The sequence below is a fragment of the Sorex araneus genome, chromosome 2 (assembly GCF_027595985.1).
Source record: "Sorex araneus isolate mSorAra2 chromosome 2, mSorAra2.pri, whole genome shotgun sequence".
Classification (NCBI taxonomy): domain Eukaryota; kingdom Metazoa; phylum Chordata; class Mammalia; order Eulipotyphla; family Soricidae; genus Sorex; species Sorex araneus.
In genome coordinates this window covers 69,222,841-69,239,068 of record NC_073303.1, presented here as the reverse complement: position 1 = coordinate 69,239,068, position 16,228 = coordinate 69,222,841, and the positions used below count along the sequence as shown (strand labels likewise).

General features: G+C 42.7%; 1 protein-coding gene across 1 annotated transcript in view; it reads right to left on the bottom strand.

Annotated features, from left to right (window-relative positions):
• Window positions 1-1,887: 1,887 nt before the first annotated feature.
• The window catches only part of MRPS28 (mitochondrial ribosomal protein S28), a 102,477-nt gene continuing 88,136 nt past the window's right edge, over window positions 1,888-16,228 (bottom strand). Inside the window, 2 exon segments of the mRNA XM_055125808.1 lie at window positions 1,888-2,209; window positions 2,212-2,342. Coding sequence (XP_054981783.1) covers window positions 2,151-2,209; window positions 2,212-2,342 — 190 coding nt within the window. The 3' untranslated portion in view covers window positions 1,888-2,150.

The following is a 16,228-nucleotide window of genomic DNA, read 5'->3' as shown; positions in this document are numbered from 1 at the left end:
TTAAGAGTACTTTATTTGCAAAGGAATAATTATATAATGTACCTTGGACTTTAAAGTGGGGGAAAAGATGTAGTTTAAACATGAAGGAGATAATAAGCAAGTGGAAAATTGGAAGCCAATGGATTGGAGTTGCAAGAATTTAAAAAAAATACTGTTCAATGGGACATGCTATGTCCAAGGGGCAGGAAGACTCTGGAAGGTTTACAATTCAGACTTGGTATTCCTGGGGGTAGGTTACTGTGTGGGACTCTGGGTTGATGGCATGAGGCAAACTATATTCAAGTGATCTCTCTCCAAGATTTTCTAATTCTAATTCCATTCGGTCTTCTCAAGGTGATAATGCCAGGCCTCCATTAGTAGGTACAATTTTCCAGTGAATGGAATTGGAAAGTGCCGAGTGGAGAAGACCATGTTGTTTTCTCTGACTCCCTGAGAACGTTCACTCAGGAAAACCAACCATCGCACAAGCAGTCTAAGGACCACGCACTACTCTTCTGAAGAGAACACAGGGGGCTCTAGTTGACAGTTCTAGATGAACCTCTCGCCCCAACCACCCCGCCCAAGTTCCAGAGGAATGCAGCTGTCTAAACCCGACTAGAGAAGCTAGCCAGTGTCTGAATGACTTGGTGCCACAAGGAGTACAACTGCCCACTTGAATTCTTAAGCTACATAATTTATGAATTACTATGCAATGTTTATGTTTTGCAAGGTTATTGCTTGTTTTGGGTGCTGGGATTTAGCTCAGGGCCTCATGCACGGAAGGCAAGTTCTCTACTGCTACGTTACACCTTCAGCCCAGGTTTGCCAGTTTCTCTGCTGTTGGGACCTCTTTCGGGAACTCCTGCCACTGTCACTGTCATCACTGTCACTGTTATCCCGTTGCTCATCGATTTGCTCGAGCGGGCACCAATAACATCTCCATTGTGAGACTTGTTACTGTTTTTGGCATATCGAATACGCCACCGGTACTTTGCCAGGCTCTGCTGTGCGGGCGAGATACTCTCGGTAGCTTGCCGGGCTCTCTGAGAGGCTCGGAGGATGATCTATTCAACTGCCTTTAGAATATTTCCACTTAGATGAACTAAGAGGTGCCTCAAATTTAATATGTCCAAAAATGACTGTTTCCTCAGCCCTGCTCTTCCCTGTTCTAGTTAAAAACAACTTAAATCTTCCAGTTATGCAGGTCAAAAAACTTGGTGTCATTCTTCATGTCTCTCTAGTATCCCATAGCCACTAGTTTAGAGAATACTATTGTCTCCATATTCAATTACATCTAGATTTTGACCACGTTTCACACCATTCACACTATACTGGCCCAAGCTGCCATCACCTTTCACCTGCACTACAAGTCTCCTTGCAGATCTTTTATTGCCTGTGTTCATCTGCAGTCTCCACAGGGGTCATGCTAAAATGTTGGTGTATCTCTGTCCTCTATTCAGAATTCTCCGACCCTTCATCACAGTCAGAGTAAGTGGAAGCCAATGTCTCCATTAGGATGTCTTATGTCTACTGTACATAAGGCAAAGAAAAAAAGGAGGGTGCATGCATCTTTCATAATGTACAAAGTTTCATTTTCTCCACATCTTGCCAACACTTGTTTCCAATCTTTTTTGGTTACAGCCATTTCACAGGTATTAGGTGGCAGCAATATGGCTTTGATTAGAATTTTCCTGATAATTAATTATGTTAATTACTTTCATGAGTGCTGATGATTACATTTCATGTATGGGTTGGCCATTGGTATGTATTTTTTTGGGAAAAAAAAAATGTCTACTGAAATCTCTGCTTTAGTCTTATCCTTTGCCCACATCACTAAGATAGTGATTTCAGTTCTTTATTGTCTAGTACTCCTCTCCCCCCAGTCAAAGAGAAGTTCCACAAGGTAAGCACGTTTGTCCAATTTGTTTACTGCTGATGAGTATGAGAACATTCAAACCTTACTTATGGAGTGATACATTTTCTCAGTACAGTTTATGCCCTCTCAGTGACAACTAAGCTAAGAACAGGTACAGGAGGAAGGAAGATACTGTGAAAGAAAATTCTAACAAAGAGTTCTAATGGTGGTTTTCACTCAGGTCTTCTTTCAGTCACGCATTCAGGTTTTTAGGTGAATTCTTGAATATTTTAGTTCAGTCAGAAAAGTGGCTATGCTAAGCAAAATTCACAAATTCCCTTATTTTTTCCTGGTGCTCCTCTTCTGACTTTGAGCCTCTGTCTCCTGGAGGCCCAAGAGAACGGCGTCCGCCTCTAGTATAGTTGTATCCGTTGTGGCTCCCAGAAACCTCGATGTGAGCTCAAGGTCTAAGAGCCGCAGCCGAACTCTGCTTCCCCTCTGGTATTTCCTAATGGCAAGAAAGAAAACGCCAATTAATCTGTTATATTATGACATGGATTTAGCTAGAAATAAAAAGGCAGGCACTAGTATCTAAGAAGCTGACATCAAACAACTGTTAAATGTAATCTAAGGCACCTTTAATGATTTATGCCAAAATTAAAAAGCATCTCCAAATGAAATTCAAACAGGCTAGTTCTTCAAACATGACATTTAAAAAAAAAAGTCACTCTATTTTCTTTTTTGAGCCAAATCCGGTAGTGCTCTGGCTCTGAGCTCAGGGTCACTCCTGGTGGGCGTGGGGGGGGTCATCTGTGGTGCCAGGGATCAAGTCTGAGTCAGCTGCACGCAAGGCAAACACCCTACCTGCCGTGCTATCACTCTGGCCCCAGGGATGTCTTTCTTAACATCAGAGAATATCAAAAAGAAAAACCTCCCCAGTAAACCTATCCCTTCTAAAATTAAAAAAAAAATTTTTTTAAAGTAAATTGTATTACAGTGTAATATATTCAAGTATTTTATAATGTTAAATGAACACTGATATCTATGTTTCTTCCTTGAACAATTATTTTAGTTCAAGGTCATTAGGAAAAGGTATTGTTACTGATTAAAAAACCAAAAATCTGGGGGCTGAAGTGATAGCACAGCAGGTAGGGTGTTTGCCTTGCACACGGCCAACCCGGGTTCGATTCCCAGTGTCCCATATGGTCCCCTGAGTGCCGCCACGGGTAATTCCTGCATGCAGAGCCAGGAGTGACCCTTGTGCATCGCTGGGTGTGACCCAAAAAGAAAAAAAAAAAACAAAAATCTTTAAATATTCAAATATATGCTTCATGTGTTAATTCTAAAACTAAAATAATTTTATATAAACAAAAAACGAAACAAAATTCTCATGGTGCTGATAATTTTTGCAGATCAAATAATGTATATTATCTCCAGTGCTTGATCAGCCATTCTACAAGAATTTATAAATATGTAGGCAAAGACGTTAGGTTGTCTTTTTATATTTTTTTACATTTCCCCAAAGATTTTATTTATTTATTTTTAATCAACTTATTTTTTAATTAGTGAATCACTATGAGGGTATAGTTACAGATTTACACATTTTCGTGCTCGTGTTTCCCTCATACAATGTTTAAGAACCCATCCCTCCACCAGTGCCCATTCTCCACCACCAATAAACCCAGTATCCCTCCCTAGGTTGTCTTTTTTAAAAAAAGTTATTTTACTAATTGTAGAAGTAAATGTCCTTCTGTAAAAAATGAAAAAGAGTTGTCCGTCATATTGTCTAGTCCTAAAAGTATATTCACAACATGTCATATATGTATTTGACAGCACAGATCATGTTTAATATAAAAAAAATTAAGATACATTGTTAATGGAGGCATACTTAATATTCCCAGAATACAAAAATCAAAGAAAATGTTTCATGTGCATTAAGTACTGGAGAAATAAGGTGAATTCACAGAAAAGGCAAAGCTAAACACCATTTTCTCTATTATTTGGATCTGTAACTCGTATTCTAATTAATTCTCTTACTGGTCCTTACGCAATCATGGTGATTTGTTTGATCAGCTTTAATATTTCCACTCCTTCTCACTTCCCCTGCAATATCCAATTAGGTATCCAGTTTTGTTCATTTATTAACAGATACTTCTTGAACTCAGCCCTTCAAGTCCTATTACTCCTTGCCACAGCTTGAGTTACACTATAATCTTCCTAGAGCTCCAATTTCTAATCCATTTCTCAGAAGTTCTGTACCTCGTATGCTTAAGTAGAAATGACCATATGTCCACTCTCATGTACTTTCATTTTCTCTGCAGCTTTGCTTCTGTTGTTGACATTTCCACTTTTCTAAATCCTGCTGATTCTGAAGCATCCAGGAAGAATAAAGCAGCTACAGTTCCAAAGAGCCTCAACACCCCCCCACCCCCACCCCAACCCCCCATTCCAGAATGAAGACTCTTGCTGAAATTCCCGGGAAGAAAGAGGCTTTGAAGTCATAAAGATTCAGGTGGCAAATCTGAGTCCTGCTATATAAGTTAGCCGGGGAACCCCGAGTAACCCCCTTTCTTTGACCATGACTTTCCCTTCTACGTAAGACATCCTCATCACTTGTAGGTTTGCTGTTAAGGTATACAGCAAGTGCACGTACAGCACAGTGAATGCAGTGTCAGCGTCTCTCACTTAAGTAAACCTCTGATTCTCATTAGACCCTAGGCACCCCAAGGCGCCGTGAACTGCTCTCTCTATTCTTGTTGCGTTAATGCAGAAGGTACTCAATTTCCTGTCAATAAGTTAAAAAGATGCTTGCTGAAAAAAATAATCGAGGATTTCTCTTTTCTTGGCAGTAATTTTTCTTTTTTGGGTACTAATTAAGTGAATTACTACATTTTCTTCACCTCTCTGCAATGGGGTTGGCACAGTATCCGGTAGTTATTAATGTTATTTCCCACTCCTTTTATTGTTTATTGTTGGTCTATTTCATTTTGCTCATTTGCAGGAGTATTATTTATAGGTAAACTAACCATAATGAAGGGAACAGTGCATTTCTTAAAAAGGTGAAGATGTCATTAAAAACTTGGGCCAAAGTTCTGGGCATGGCCATTCCGAAGAGATAGTTCTCAGTGTAAATAGTTCTGTGTCACATAAACGCTAGAAATTTCCAATTAAAAATTCAAAAGAGGGGCTGGAGCGATAGCACAGTGGGTAGGGCGTCTGTTTTGTACACGGCCGAACCGGGTTTGATTCCCAGCATCCCATATGGTCCCCTGAGCACCGCCAGGGGCAACTCCTGAGTGTAGAGCCAGGAGTAACCCCTGTGCATTGCTGGGTGTGACCCAAAAAGCAAAAAAAAAAAAAAATCAAAAGAGGGTTTGGGAGATAGTACAAAGGTGAGGGCATAGGCCTTGCGTGCACAGGACCCCAGTTCAATCCTTGGAGCCATAAGGGCTCTGGCGCATCACTGGGTAGCTCGCAGGTCTGAAAGCAGTGGGGGTGGTCCTAGGGGTCCCCAGCAACGCAAAACCCGAGCAGCACACCTTTGGGCCTTAGCACTAAGTCACTGGCCCAGCTGACTGAAAATCGCCACCAGTGCCCTGTACACTGGGTAACTCAGTGAAAGCAAAACTCTTTCCACATTTTTGGATGCAGTAGCTGTCAATACTGAGAAAAGCTCCATCTTCCTTGCTAAAACTCACGGAAAGGACCCACTGAGCTGGCAAAGAAGATAAAAAGCAAGGTGCAGGTCACTAATGTGTGCTGTGCTGAACAACTGAAGACTCACCCAAATGTAAATATTGTGCATAAAATGAAAGTGTCGAGAAGATTCTGATTCTGAAACGTTACTTGGGAATAACTTTCGATTTTTATGGTACTGTGTTATCTTTCCAAGTGGACTGCAATCTTATTTTGGGTAAGATTCAATCATATCTATGTTTCTCACAATACCAAGATGAGAACAGCCTTAACCCCATGCCATCTCTCCAGTTCCACAGTTTTGAGTACAATGTAAACTGAAGGAAGCAAACTCTAATAATGACCTGGCAAATCTATGGTGGGACTTAGAAATCTGTTGTTTTAACAGCCCCCCAGGTGATAGTGCTGTGGCATCACCTGAGCAAGTCTGGCTTAGAACCAAACTTTACTGTGTATAACTACCAGAGGGCTAGAAATACAAATACCAAGGCCAGCATGAAGAGGACCCGACACAACTCCATGGACACCATTCACGACTTTTGAGAGTCAGAGATGTTTTTTCTAAGTGACTTCTGAGTAGTTCAGAGAGACCAAGAATAAAAAGTCTATCCAAATCAGAGCAACGAAGATAGAAAGAAATACCTTAACAAGAGTCTGACAGCGGGAGGGACAGGTCAACTGGCTAACCCCTGGCACCCCATTATCCCTCTGAGCTCTGCCAGGAGCAAGTCCCAAGCACTAAGCTGGGAGCATCCTCTGAGTACCACTGGATTTGGCCCCGAAACTGAAGGTCCCAAGACCCGGGTGTAGGACTGCCTTGTCGGCACAGCTCACTGGGGAACTCAGGCCACGGAAAAGTCGGGGCATCTCTCCCTCCAGAGGCGCTAGCAACTACTCAGTTAAAGTGGACGTTTCCCTCGTTTTAATTTTGAAATATGAAAGGGAAGAGAGAAATGAATGCATTTCTGAGAATTCTGCTACTACCAATGCAGTCTGAGGTGACGATAATCACCTTTCGGGTTGGAATCTCTGATAATCGCTTTCACTACTTACTCTTCCTGCCTGTTCCACCTGGTAAGATTAATTAATTTTTTATTAATACGCTGTGATTTAAGGGCTGGAGTGATAGCACAGCGGGTAGGGTGTTTGCCTTGCACACGGCCAACCCAGGTCTTATTCTTCCACCCCTCTCGGAGAGGCTGGCAAGCTACCGAGAGTATCTCGCCCCCACGGCAGAGCCTGGCACGACCCCCACCACGTCTCCCGGGCAGGGGTATTTTCTAGTTTGGTGCTGTAGCTTGGAGCTCATGCCTTCAGCTTTGGTGCTGTAGGTCACATACACCGCACCTCTAGAGCAACAATGTGTCCGAGGCCTCTGGTCCCTGGCCTTCTTACTCTTTGTCTACCTCTTACTTCTTTTCTCTCTGGTCCTTCCAATTTCCCTACTCTGGATCCAGGGTTGCCGAGCTACCCCTCTCCCCTCTTGATACAAGACAAGATTTAAAGTGAACGTGCTAGTAAACTATTTCCCCAGGCTCTGTGGTCTTTAAATTGTCACCGTATTCAAAGATTCTGACTGGAAGAACTGGAGAGAGAATATCGCACTTGTCTTGTCATGTGGATGCTCCAGTTTAATCCCCAGCACTGCACATGATCTCCCAAGCCCCACCAGAAGACATCCCTAAGCCCAGAGGAAGGACTAAGCCCTGAGCACTACCAAGTATGGCTCTCTCTCCCTCCAACCCCCCAAATGCAGAAGAGGCAAGCATCACTTGAGTACGAGTGGGGACTCGGAGTGGGTCAGTTACTTTATCTGTTTCAGGATCCTTATTTGTAAAATGAACATATTTATGCTTAGCTCTTCGGTTCTTGTGAGTATGAAATGAGTTACCACATTCCAAGTCCTTATAAAGTCTCAATAAATGTTAGCTATCATCATCAATCACCTCCTCCACCAACTCCCAATGAAGTACAAGAGCTCTCCTAGGTGTAATTCCAAGTTATAACTAAATCAACAAGGAATCCCAATGGAAGGAAGCTTAGGGGTGCATTTTCCTTCAGGATCTGCTTTGGTTCAAATCCTACTTATTTTAGTGTCACTAACATTCCCTCCCAAATTATGTCACAAATGTTCTATAAAAATAAAACAATTTCTTTTTTTTTTTTTTGCTTTTTGGGTCACACCCAGCAATGCTCAGGGGTTACTCCTGGCTCTGCACTCAGGAATTACTCCTGGCAGTGCTTGGGGGACCATATGGGATGCTGGGGATCGAACCCGGGTCGGCCGCGTGCAAGGCAAACGCCCTACCCGCTGTGCTATCGCTCCGGCCCCAAAATAAAACAATTTCTTTTGAAATAATCATTGAGTTTATGTTGGGGATGCCAGATATAATAGCAATGAAAGAAGCAAGTAAGATGCAGAGAATTACAAAGTAACAGTCCACAATTCTCAATATTTAATATATTCACTGGAAATAAGAAAGTGGAACTATATAATTCATCACAAAGGGTCACAGCGATTATCTACTGTAGTATTCTCTTCAACAGTGGATCAAGGAAGGCCGAGAAAGAGCCATCTAACTTCACCTAACTCCCATCACTTTTTAATCTTCTATCACGGTGGTGGCGGTATGAGAGGTCAAACCCAGGGCTCCACACAGCAAGGCACGTGCTCTACCACTGAAGCACTTCCCTGGTGCTTCATTTATTTTTTGATAAGGCCACTTATGTCTAAAATAGCATTTTTAGCAATGCCATTTCTAGAAAGAGGAAGATACCTGCGATGGGTTCACTATACTTCCAAAGAGCATTATTCATAGCTTCTTTTCAACAGCAGATTTAGTTTCTAGCCTTATCAGTCATCGCCTTTCATATATGTTTTCTTTCAATAATGGGATTTTAGATTTTAAGTATTCTTCTATTTTTTTTCAATTTCCTAGAAAAAAACTAGCTTTCCTGCATGTCACTGATCATATCCACACACTCTGCTCTAAAATAAAATAAAGCACACATTTCCATAAGTAAAATTTTGTTCTAGGGGGAATCACAGACTACCTGAAGATCATATAGAAATAAAGGAATCCTGTTCTAAATTTTAAGTCCATTTACCTTTCTTTACTTAAATATAAACGAGCTATCACTCGTTTATATTTAAGTAAATATAAACTTAAATATCACTCCCAACATCATGGCTTTCCAATATGGCTTTGTTTTATTTTATCGCCAATATGCTTCTTAAGGAAACACAGAACTCCACTGAGCCAGTTCACTGGGCCATGCACCAAGCCACCATCCTTCTTTGCTGATGGCTAGAACAACACTTCATAATGCATGTAAAGAAGAAAGTTTCACTTCACTATCTTTGGTCACGTACGTCTAACCCTATTACAAAACAGTAAGAACATGTGCTTAAAGGATCAGGTGCACAGATGCAGTACGTTTTCAACCTTGTTTTATTTATGTTTGGTATTTAGTTTTGGTTACACCCAATGGTGCAGGGGCTCCTCCTGGCACAGTCCTCAGGGAATGTGCAGTGCCAGAGACTGAACCCAGGGATCTTTGTTGCAGCCCTTTTATTTTATTTAATTTATTTATTTATTTACTTACTTATTTATTGCTTTTTGGGACACACCTGGTGATGCACAGGGGTTAGTCCTGCTCTGCACTCAGGAATTACTCCTGGCGGTGCTCAGGGGACCATATGGGATGCTGGGATTCGAACCTGGGTTGGCCGCGTGCAATGCAGACGCCCTACTCGCTGTGCTATCGCTCCAGCCTCTGTTGCAGCCCTCTTAGCTCCTCCTGAATCCCAGACTTTCAACTTTCAAATATGAAGCCAGGGGCTCGTGGCTAACGTGTGGCCTTGCAAGAGTGAGGCTGGGAGTTAGATCCCGGGGGGTCAGGGTTTACTCTTGGCCCTGTGCCCAGGGATCACTCCTGGCCGTGCTTGGGGGCCCAAATATGGTGCTGAGGTTAAACCTACATCAGCCAGTCACACGCAAAGAAAAAGCATTACCTGCTGTGCTCTTGCGCCCAAAATTCTTTCTTGGGCTGTGGGTGGATGGGGAAGGATCACAGGTGGTGACCTAGACTGAACCCAGGTTGCAAGTGCCTCCCCCTCTGTACTGCTTTTCTGGCCCCCTAGCTTATTATTTTAGTTGTGTCCCTTTCAACAAATGTTTTTTCGAACTGGTAATAATGAATTAAATTATCAGGAAAAACAATGTCACAACCTCATGCAATACTGATATTTTTTCTCATCTTTTTTGGCCTTTTAAGTTATGGCGGCGGGGGCAGAACACAGAAAATATTTTTTCAAATATGTTCCAGTTCATAATTCAAATACTCTAATACTGCTGTCTTGAAGGTAAATCAGCTGTCTCCCACAAGCACAGTCACAGTGCAAATAACCCTGTTTTCACTGTGTGGTGTGTTTCTCTGAACTTCAACTCCGTCTCTGGCTGATCTTTGTGAGCCCCAGCCTACATGGACTCGGTCCCAGCCCTTCCCACGGCTGCTCCCTTCTCTCTTCTCTTGGACAAAGCTCTGACCAGAAGCCGCAGGAAAAGAGCCCGCATGTCTAGCTGTTTAGGAAAAAGGGTAATTAAACCTGGTTTTGCATTTCTATGCTAGGGACACAGTTTAAAGGCTTTTCCTTTTGGAGAGGTTGTGACATTCTTTCCCATTTGTCCCTGCACACTGGGGATGGTTCTTGGTCCTAAGACAGAGCGTTGCTCTTACTAGTCCTGTGCTAAAAGAACGTTAGATACGAAGTCAAGAAATACAAATCTGGACTGAACATTGACTGAACATCTCAGTCTCCAAGGGATACTGTGAGGAATTCAGGCTCTGCGAGTCAATTTAGCTGTCTTGCTAAAGTAAACATAAATCTGTAATCATCATTCATAGAGGTTTTAAAAACAGTTCCTTTGCAAACATTAACCATCCGTGTTGTCATTGTAACAAGTTAAACTAATTTAAAATATTTTTCTAATTTATTACAACTCCTTAAAATTTTAAAACTTAAGTAATTTTTAAGGGAAAAGGAAACTATTTCTAATAGTTTAACACAGACTCATTTTTTCTAATTTGTACAAATGTTCAGTGATTGATTTACATGTGAAGCTAGAAACTTGTGTGCATATGAGAGAGAGAGAGAGAGAGAGAGAGAGAGAGAGACAGCAAGCACATACAGAGGACAATGTAATGTTTATACTTCTAGTCTTTTCTATTCTTGGTTTTGTTTTGATTTGGGGCTGCACCAAGCCCCAAAGTGCTCAGGGGACCATATGGGGTGTTGGGATAGAATCTGGGTCAGCTGCATGCAAGGTAAGCATCCTACCTGATCTTTCTGGTCCCACTTTATTTTATTTTCATGAACTGTGTAAGGGTCAATGTACTCAGCATTAGAAAGCATAATTAGAACAAGGGCTGGAGCAATAGTACAGCAGGTAGGGTGTTTGCCTTACACACAGCTGGCCCAGAGGTTGATTCCCAGCATCCCATATGGTCCCCTGAGCACTGCCAGGAGTAATTCCTGAGTGCAAAGCCAGGAGTAACCCCTGTGCAATGCCAGGTGCGACCAAAAAGAAAAAAAAAAAGAAGAAAACATAATTGGAGTAGATCTAAGAACTTTTGCAGTTTCATGATTTAATCCAATTTCATGATCATTTTAACTGTTTGAAAGTTGGCATAACTTAGGGTAATCTTAAGTACAAAGCATATAAAATACATTTGCAAAATTTTAAGACCTTGTTAGGTACATGAAATACTATTATAGAATCCAAATGTAAACTGACGAGTGGCCCTTATATGCAGAGGACTTGGTGGAGTTACGACTTGTCTGCCATGGCTCCATCTCTGAAGAAGACAGACGAATGGCTTACGGGCACATGTGAAAAAGGCTCCGTAGCATCACTCACTACTAGGGAAATCCAAACCAAAATGACAATGAGATATGATCCCATACCAGTGAGAATGGCGCATATCAAAAAACTAAAAACAGTCTGTGTTGGCGGGGATGTGGTGAAAAAGAAACGCTCATCCATTGCTGGCCAGAATGTTGTCTTGCTTACTCTCGAAGGAAAAGTGGAGATTTCTCAGAACAGAAGAGAGCTGCCACATGACCCAGCAATTCCACTTCCTGATGATCTACATCCAAGACATAAAAACACTCATTCATAAGGTGACACTCACACCATCATCCATCGCAGCACTCAGCACAATTATTAGCATATGGAATCAATCCAGGTGTCCAAAAGAGGAGTGGAAAATGCAGGTACGGGATACAGACACGAAGGAACATTACACAGCTGCGGGGAATAAAATCACACAATTTGCTGCAACTTGGGAAGAACTGAGTATATCATTTAAAGTAAAGTAAGTCAGAAGAAAACAAATAGCAGATGATGTCATGTACCTCTGGTATACAGAAAGCAAGACAAGGGAATGCAAGGGAGAGACATGAGAAGAAATCAAGGGAGGAAGGAAGAAGAGGTGGATGGGAGGTAACAGGAGCAGGGCCATGGGTCCTAGTACATCAGTGGTGCAGAGGCGAGGCAAATGCACACACATAAACTACACAACACTGCAAGCAGGGGCCCCAAACTATGATAATTAAACTGAAAATGTGCCTCTCACGGAGGCCGGCTGAGGGTGGGATACTGGCGAAGCAGTGGTCATTACTGGTGGTGGGATTAGTGTGGGGACAGTGCACGCCGGAACTTTTATCATGAACAACTTTGTAAATTCTGGTGCCTTGATGAAAATAAATATTTTCTAAAAATGAAAAATAAAAAGAAGCAGGAAGAGCACTCTACACCTGTCTGAAATGTCTAGAGGCCTTCCTATTAAAGAGGCAACAACATTTCTGGCATCTACTTCATGTGTGTTCAGAAAGCCAACGGAAGCAAATGGCTGGAAGTTATCCTACTCAGAGTTTATCAGAAACTAGGAGGGAGAACTCCATAACAGAGCTGACTGGAAGAGAACTGAGTGTCCTGTGTACTGATGGAAAAAATCATGGGGACTTTTCAAAAATAGATCAACGCTGTGTTTACGATGTGATGAAGATTTTCAATGACACAGAAATAAACTAAGGAAACACGAAAGTAGAAAGCCAGGTAAAAGAGGGCAGAAGGTAGGTGAGTGTGTTCAAACATTAAAACCAGATTTCAGACTATCTTTCAATCCTTCACCCTTTCAGAACACAAAGCAAAGTGCTCTCATTAATTACTTACTTCTTGGTTGCTGTATCTGTTATGCGTGACGAGTTTATGCATCTGAAGCTAATGGTCATTCTTAACATGGCAGCGAGTCTGATAACCAGATACAATTTTTGGAGAGAATGAATACTAAATTGACCCAGAAAAAGTGTTATTTTTTTTTTAACCCCTTTCACTAGCTACCTGTAAGGCAAGCAAATTCTAAGTCAGTCCTAGTCTCAATGAGAAGAGTGACTTAACGATGTCAAATGCAGAAACCTGGGACTGGTTATTTACATGTCTCTTTTAAACTAATTGATTTATTTATAGCTTTTGGGTTACACTGACTGTGTTCAGGGTTTACTCCTGGCTCTGTGCTCAGGGATCACTCCTGGCAGAGCTCAGGGGATCATAGCAGTGCCAGGGCTTGAACCCAGGACAGCCACGTGCAAGGCAGGTGCCTTCCCTGCTGCTCTATGCCTCCGGTCCCCGAAAGGCTTCTCTTCTATACATCTGTGCGGTACTTCCAAACTCCTGCCTGGTTGCATGCATTCAGGGCAGCAGGCACAACACACACTGATACACAGATTAGATTCAAAGAATAAATAAATAAAAGATTTTCAAACGTTCCTTCCACAAAACTTCTGTAACTGATTTTGCAAAATTGGAGTGGACACTGGACAACGGCATTCCACCACCGGTCACGCGTGCTTCGGAACTTGAGCTCCGCTTTCCATTCTGCTTGATTTTACATCCCGAGCAGCAGCCTGAGTGGTGACAGGGCGGTCCCCAGAATGCTGCAGGCAGCCCCTAACCATCCCGGGTCATCCGTGTCAAAGGCCGAGTGTGACTACACAGTGACCGTGGGCTGATGTTCCACAAGCTCACGGCGGCTTTAGCTTCCAGCCCCAGGGAGGAAATCGTTTCTGGGGAGACGGCTACGTTGAGCAGGGCCATACTGTGGAGGCTAAGGGAGCAAAATCCCGTCGAGTCAGCTGTCTTTGGAATCAAATTCTGCCTGAACGCCCCCCCACCCCAATTTAAGCCCTCCAGGGACACTGGAACAACGTCAAAACATGTATTTATGATTTGAAGTTGCAAGTAAAAGTTTGCGTTTGTTCTTAGGAAAACAAAAAATTGTTTGTAGGAGGCTGCACTACTTCCCAGGGATGAGGTGATGATACGGTTTTAAGCTTTTATGACCCAGAAAGTAACATTAAAAATATACTGAAATTCCAAAGAAACAGTGTTTGGTTGGGCTTTTGGCCATTGTCAAGATCTCTAAAAAAAAAAAAAAAAAAAAAAAAAAAAAATCCTTAATGCTTTTAGAGTGAAGCAAAATAGGGTAAAATAGTGATTGGAATTTTCTTTTTCTTTAGCGCTAAAAAGCAGTAACCTCTCTAATAAGATACCAGGTTGGGATTTCGGGGGGTAGCGGGAACAATAACATGGACTGGAACAAACATGTAGGCATGGGTCCTGGGCACTTTGGTGCTGGTGAAGTAACTGTGTACACCAGGACCATAAATACCAACACCATAGAAATACATGACCTAAACTATAATAATTAATTTTTTAAAAGAATGTGGCAGAGGATTGTGGGCGTTTTGTGGTGATGCAGTACCTTTGTACATCAGAACCGAGTATATTAATGCTATTGTAACCATGTCGCCTAAACTACAGCAGTAATTATGAAAAGAAGCTTAACAGTGATTGGCTTTCATTTCCCCCCAGGTTCATCTCAATTTTGGAGTAGTCATCTCTATCTTGCATTCCTGGTCCGGATGATAACTTTTAAGGCAATGCCTTCAAAGGGAGCAGGAAACACGCAGGAGCCTTGAGCCTTTTTAATTTCTGAGTTTGGAGCCACAACTGGGCCACCCTGGTAGTACTCAGGGCTACTCCTAGCTAGGCGTTTGGGGTTGCTCCCCGAGGTGTTCAGGCAACCAAAGAGTACTGGGTGGAGCCGAGGACTCCTGCATGCAGAGCATGAACTCAGACTTAAAAAAAAAAAATTCCCACCCACTCCCTTTTTTGAAAAAAACGAACCACAGAGAGCTACAGTTACAAAGCTTTCATGATTGAGTTCCAGTCATACAATGATGGAACACCCATCCCTCCACCAGTGAACACTCTCCACCACCAGTGTCCCCAGTAACCCTCCTGACAGCCCCCACCATCCCCACCCCCTGCCTCTAGGGCAGACAATTTCCTCCTTACTCTCTCTACTTTGGGGCATTATGGTTTGCAACACAGATACCGAGAGGCCATCACGTTTGGTCCTTAGTCTACTTTCTGCACACATCTCCCATCCCCAGGGATCCCTCCAACCATCACTGACTTAGTCATCCCTTCTCTAGCCCAGCTGCCTTCTCCCCCAGCTCATGTGAACTCAGAATTTTGAGGTATCCTTTCAGATCCTCTAGAGTTCAATTTGCTAAGGAAGGTAGTGTTCACAGTTTATGTCACATGAAGGCCACGGCTGACTGACTGATTTACTAGTCAGCAATATTTAGAGAGATTACACTTTGGTAGGGAGAAAAAAAAGACACAAAACCAAAAGCACCGAGTGCTATGTGCACAGTGAAAATACGGCGCATGGCGCAGAAGGTGGTGAAGGAATGCCTCTCTGAGAAAGTGCCACTGCAGTGCAGTCCCGACCCAGGGAAAAACAGGGAAAATAAACCAAGACCACAGTGAGTTCACCTCAGGCCTATGAGAATGATCTATATGAAAACGATCAAACGATCAGTAACAAGTGCTGATGAGGTTGGGGAGCCAATGTCAGCCTTGCAGACACTTCCTGGTGGGAATGTACACTGGCTCTTCTCCCTGGAAAACAGCGTGAAGGTAACAGGAAACACAGATCTTTAACAGGATCCAGCGATTCCACCCCTAAAAATCTATCTGAGGAACACAAAAGGAAACATATATATATATATATGTACATATATATATATGTACATATATATATATGTACATATATATATACATACATATATATAGCTATGTTCATTGCAGTGCTATTTATAATAGTTACGACAAAAAAACAAGACATGAGGGGCTGGAGTGATAGCACAGCAGGTAGGGCGTTTGCCTTGCATGCGGCCGACCCGGGTTCGATTCCCAGCATCCCATATGGTCCCCTGAGCACCGCCAGGAGTGATTCCTGAGTGCAGAGCCAGGAGTAACCCCTGTGCATCGCCGGGTGTGACCCAAAAAGCAAAAAAAAAACCCAAAAAACAAACCCCCCAAAAAACAACAAGACATGAGTCCGAGAACAAATGAGTGGATACAGATGTGGTACGTCTACACAGTGGATACTAATAAGCTATAAGAAAAAGCCGAAATAGGGCCAGAGCAGGTAGGGATCCTGCCTTGGGTTCGGCTGGCCCAAGCACAAAACGGCCAACTTAGCACCAAATATGGTTCCCTGAGCCCCTCCAGGAGTGACTGCTGAGTGCAGAGCCAGGAGTAAACCCTGAGCACCTCTGGG